This window comes from Punica granatum, chromosome 1, assembly GCF_007655135.1.
Source record: "Punica granatum isolate Tunisia-2019 chromosome 1, ASM765513v2, whole genome shotgun sequence".
Taxonomy (NCBI): domain Eukaryota; kingdom Viridiplantae; phylum Streptophyta; class Magnoliopsida; order Myrtales; family Lythraceae; genus Punica; species Punica granatum.
Window position 1 is genome coordinate 46,228,217 of NC_045127.1, and position 5,702 is coordinate 46,233,918.

Below are 5,702 nucleotides of genomic sequence, written 5' to 3' on the forward strand. Positions count from 1 at the left end.
TGCCCTTAAAATATGATAGAAGCTCCCGACAGCTTTCAATCAAGTTTCGTTGTAGTCAATTGTAAGTCGATTGAGTCGATTTGATGAATTCAATGGTGATGGACGGACGAAACTGAGTCCAGGCAATTTTTATAAATGTTGACTTAACACTATCCAGAACAGAACGTGCAAGTTTCGGAGCTTTCCAGGAAAATATGGAAATGGGCGAGTGGGCCCGCCACCCAAAACCTTTTTAACCTCCTTGAAAAATGCTGAACAAACGACAAAATTGAATAATTGACGAGGGAGGCCTCCTGCGGCCTCTGCAACTAAACATCAACCGTCAATTCTCCAGTTGACATTCAAACCCTGAAGCCATTCGACGGCCCAGAATTGCTACGACAGGATCCCTGCAAAAGGGGCCCCACCCCCCCAGCCGCGAGACGATGTTTCCTGCTTGCATCCTACGGGAAACCGCCGTGAAAGTGTGAACGGAATGCTGCCCTCTGACCATTCCCCTCTATATATGTCCCTCCGCAGCTCTGTCTTCTTCAATCTTCCACTCTCCAAGTTCGAACCTTTTCCCCTCTTCTTCTCCTTCTTCATCTTCCAATCTCTTGAACTTCCTCGGAGACCTTAACATCAACGCATCCCCTGCAAACATGGCGGCATCTTCGTCTTCCTCCGGCGAGGTCTCAACCCAGCTAGAGTTCATCAAGCAACTCCTGCTGGGCGAGTTCTCCCCCATCGGTCTCTGTAATCCTCTGCATTTCGGTGACACCCAGTGGGCTAATGGAGTTGCCAACTCGGTGTCTGGCTCGCAGAGTTCAACTACTGCCGAGTCCGAACTCACCTTCTCGGGATTCCATTGCCCGAACGGGAACGGTGATCTCTTCGATTTCGAACGGAGCTCTGTTCCGACAGGACAGAGCCAGACGACGAACCTCTTTGAATTTGAATCGAAACCTCAGATCATCGACTTCAATTTCGAGCAGAAACCCAAAATTAATCACAATCAGACGGTGGCGAGACCCTCGCAAGTGGCCAAAAAGCCGTCCCTGAAAATCTCTCTGCCAAACAAGACCGAGTGGTTGCAGTTTAGCTGCCCTAACCAGACGACCCAAGTTAGCGGCCCCCCCGCCGTCGCCGCCACGGAGGCGGAGCAGAGGCACTACCGAGGGGTGAGGCAGCGGCCGTGGGGGAAGTTCGCGGCGGAAATCCGCGACCCCAACCGGAAGGGCACTCGGGTTTGGCTCGGGACCTTCGACACGGCAATCGAAGCCGCCCGGGCTTACGACCGAGCCGCCTTCAAGCTCCGCGGCTCGAAGGCAATTCTAAATTTTCCACTCGAAGCCGGAAGGTTTGAGTCTGACCCTGAACCCGCCGCTGCGGCTACTGCCGACAGCCGGAAACGGCAGCACGAGGAGGAGACGGAAGTTAAGGACGTCGCGGTGAAGAAGGAGAAGGTGTCGTTACCCCAAGACGCCGTCAGTCACTGCCGGGACGCTCCGCTGACGCCGTCAATTTGGACGTCTTTATGGGAGGCTGACGTTAAAGGGATCTTTAACGTTCCTTTATTGTCGCCGTTATCTCCACAGCTTATGGTTATCTGAAGGAATTTTTTCAAAATTCATTCTTGTCCCCGTTGCTTAAATTTATTTATTGATGTATATAAAAGAAAAAAGAAGGACGTATTCATGATCTACTCAAACAATTATATTCATTAATTTATTCATCGAGAGCACATGACGAAACTTATCACAAAAATAGACGATACTCATTTCGGACATAAGTCCTCAACTTCGATTGATTTGCCTATCGATCATAAGTTATTAATTTACAATTAATTGACACCCGTGTGTTGTGCAGTAATTTTTTTATTGATTTTGGTATTACTAAAAATAGATAATTAACTTATATATGTGACATACGAAAGATTATAGATCTAGAAAAATGATTAGAACTATGTATTCTACAGTGTATATACATATTACATATTACATATTACAAATTGTGAATGAAAGCCTACGAATGAAAAATAATAGCGACAGATAAGTACTTATCCAGTCTTATGAAATAACATATATATATTAACAATAATGTAATATATATATATATATATGTACGTAGAAAGATCAATGGAGAGATATCATATACACGTAGGGATTAAGGTGTCGAAAAAAATCGTACAAAATGAATTTTCAGACATTCAAATATTCAACACATTGAATTTAAAAGAATATCACATATTTCAATAAATTTTTTTAGGTTATCGAGGAAATTTTTAATTTTTTAATACTATATAACAAATACAATATAGTAAAAATTTATTTAATAGGAATTGAATGGGCAATCAATGGGAGCGTGTCGGGGATTATATTTTAACTTACGTGGCGCAATTACGTTGCACGCCTCGGTTTTTATATTTTTATCAGCCGTAGTAAATCTTGCATAAGTTGCATCCTTTTGCATCAGAGTAATGCTTTCTCTACCAGTTCAACTCGAATTTAAAGCAAGTTAGTTGATCCTTATTAGGTGTATAACCCGGACGGTCAACCTTCCATCAATATAACCATGCATATGCATATAATCTGTCACCTTTTATTTACTTATTATACGAGCAAGAACCTTTTTAAAATATTATCAATTTATCACCGACAATGCTGTCGGTTGTAATTGTATTAACATTCTGAGGACATTTATAATGCGTAAGCAGACGTGCGTAACGGGAGGATTAATCATTTTGTATTCTACCTGTATTCAAATTTTCTTTGCGATGTTTTAGGGGTCAAAATTTGTTATCCAGTTTCATTTATAGCCGTGTCATACATCTTCTAAGGGCCTTCATTAACTACATATGGCATTCTTTTCTTGCTTGAATTTGAAAGAAATGATCCAGGTTTCAGAGCGGATATGCATGCAAATGCAATCGCTGTACTCTGAGGTTAGAAAAAAGTATTCAGGGAATAATACATAGCGACGTGATTATATAAAATTCAATCATCAATTGACATATGTGAAGGTGAATAGAAAAACTTTAAGTACTATAACTACTATTTTTACACGTGTCAATTATTGATTGAGGTTTACACTTAATCACGTAACTGGATATTACTCATTGAATATTTTCTCCTATGGTTGACCAGAGCGATAATTTCGATTTCACGTCCCATGTTAGCACGTGTGTGTTCACAAATTACCATGAAGTCCATATAAAACGTATCTTATGTATAATAAAACAATAAATATGAGCTGCACTGTCATTATTCTGGGGAATGTTATGCGAATGTACATATGATTGTTGACCTTTTCCACTACAATCAGCCCGTGAACTCAGTTTTTTTCTTTTTTTAATCTTTGTTATTTTAATGGAGGTCCAATGTCCATGTAATTAGGTATGAAGAGGAAATGAAGTTGCTGCGAAAGGTTTTGTCGATGAAATACACACAACTTTGAGTCACAACAAACGTTATTATGCTAAACTCTTTTCACGGAGCGCTCCAATTATTCTTAAATGGGCATTCATCCACTTTGTAGAACATCTACTAGGCTCAATTTATAGCTTCTTGGAGACGACATTTTGAGTCTCGTATGTCTTATTTGTTATGCAAATATGAATTGATCAGAAGTCATTGAATTCTCGGATGATTGTAGGTGCACACCAGAAAATACTTCAGAAGAAATTGACAATGGCAAATGGCCAGGGTGCTGTCACTGTTTAACCTGACATGCATGTTAGGGAATGTGCGTAATCCCAATCAAGCAACAAGTCAGTCGAACTTCCATTTGATTTCAAAGTCGCGATTTAAAATTGTAACTTTAATTTTAACTCAATACATTACACAATAAAACTTAGTTTTCTAAACTGATGGGCCCCATATATTATTCAATAAATAATCTCATACACTACCCAATACACTATACAATAAAACTGATGAGGTCCACATGTCCTACATTTTATTTTATTTTTTTTTACAATCAAAATCAAAATTAAAATTACAGATTCAAAACTTTAATTCCGAAATCAAATATACTGTGAAAATCTTTGCTTCCTTTACATCTAACCAAATAGTCCACTCCCAACTCCTCTTTGACCGATGTCATTTCTCTCCTTACTGGCGACGAGATTAATTATGTGGGGGCTTCTCTTTTGTTCTTCATCATCAAGTGATCGTAGGGAGTTTAATATGTTTTACTTTTCAAATAATTAGTCCGCTTACTCACTCATTGTGCGGGATTAATATATTTATAAATTTTAATTAATATTTTATGTAATATAAATTAGAAATATAATGAATTGATAGCTTGTAGCAAGTTTATTTTATTGTTCGATGAAATTATTTAGATTTTCGAAAAATAGAGATTTTTGAAAAAATAAAATTATTTAATAAGGTCTATCTATATATTAATAAGGGACGTAAACTAGAATATTACACATCTCAAAAAATTCTTTTAGGTTGTCGAAAATTTTTTTAATTTTTCAAGACTATGTAACAAATAAAATGTAGTTAAGATTTATTTAACAGAAATTGAACAGGCAATCGACGGGGGCTAATTAGGTTTATATTTTGACTTCTGTGATGCAATTACACTTCGCTCCTAAGGATTTTACGTTTTTATCAACCGTAGTAAATCTTGCATCCTTTTGCATCAGATTAATGCTTTCTCTGCTAGTTCAACTCGAATTTAAAGCAAGTTAGTTAATCCTTACTTATAAGTTGTGTGACCCGGACGATCAACCTTCCATCAATATATCCATCCATGCATATACATATAATCTGTCACCTTTTATTGACTTATTGTAGGAGCAAGAGCTGTTTTTAATATTATCACTCACAATGCTGTCGGTTGTAACTTTATTAACATTTTGAGGAAATTTATGATGCATAAGCAGACGTGCGTACCGGGAGGATTAATCATTTTGTATTCTACCTGTATTCAATTTTTCTTTGCGATGTTTTAGGGGTCAAAATTTGTTATCTAGTTTCATTTATTGCCGTGTCATACATCTTCTAAGGCCTTCATTAATTACATATGGCATTCTGTTCTTGCTTGAATTTTAAAAGAAATGTTCCAAGTTTCAGAGCGTACATGCATGCAAATGCAATCGCTGTAATCTGAGGTTAGAAAAAAATATTCAGGGACAAATACATACCGATGTGATTGTATAAAATGCAATCATCAATTGACATATGTAAAGGTTGATAGAGAAACTTTAAATACTATAACTATTAATTTTATACATGTCAATTATTGATTGAGGTTTACATTGAATCACGTAGCCGTGTATTATTCACTAAATATTTTCTCCTGAGGTTGATCAGAGTGATAATTTCGATTTCATGTCGCATGTTAGCATGTGTGTCTTCTCCAATTACCATGAAATTCATATAAACCGTATCTTATGTCTAATAAAACAATAAATATGAGCTGCATAGTCATTATTCTGGGGGATATTATGCGAATATACATATGATTGTTGACCTTTTCCTCAGTAATCAGCCCAGGAACTCAGTTTTTTTTCTTTTTTTTTAATCTTTGTTATTTTAATGGAGGTCCAATGTCCATGTAGAAAGGTATGAAGAGGAAATGAAGGTGCTGCAAAAGGTATTGTCAATGAAATAATAAGGTTACGTTTGGTTTCATAATAGAATTTTTAAATCAGATTTTGATTTTAAAAAAGAGGGATATAAATAAGGTTCACCCTTTGACTTTGTATGAGT

The 5,702-nt window shown here is 37.3% G+C and overlaps 1 protein-coding gene across 1 annotated transcript; it reads left to right on the plus strand.

Moving 5' to 3' along the window:
* Positions 1-521: 521 nt before the first annotated feature.
* On the plus strand, positions 522-1,711 carry LOC116193068 (ethylene-responsive transcription factor 5-like). The gene has a single exon (XM_031521820.1). It carries the CDS (start codon positions 642-644, stop codon positions 1,590-1,592), a length of 951 nt encoding a protein of 316 aa, XP_031377680.1. The 5' UTR covers positions 522-641; the 3' UTR covers positions 1,593-1,711.
* Positions 1,712-5,702: the final 3,991 nt, after the last annotated feature.

Coding starts and splice junctions, on each gene's coding strand:
- LOC116193068 (XM_031521820.1), top strand. CDS start 642: ATGGCGGCATCTTCGTCTTCCTCCGGCGAGGTCTCAACCCAGCTAGAG.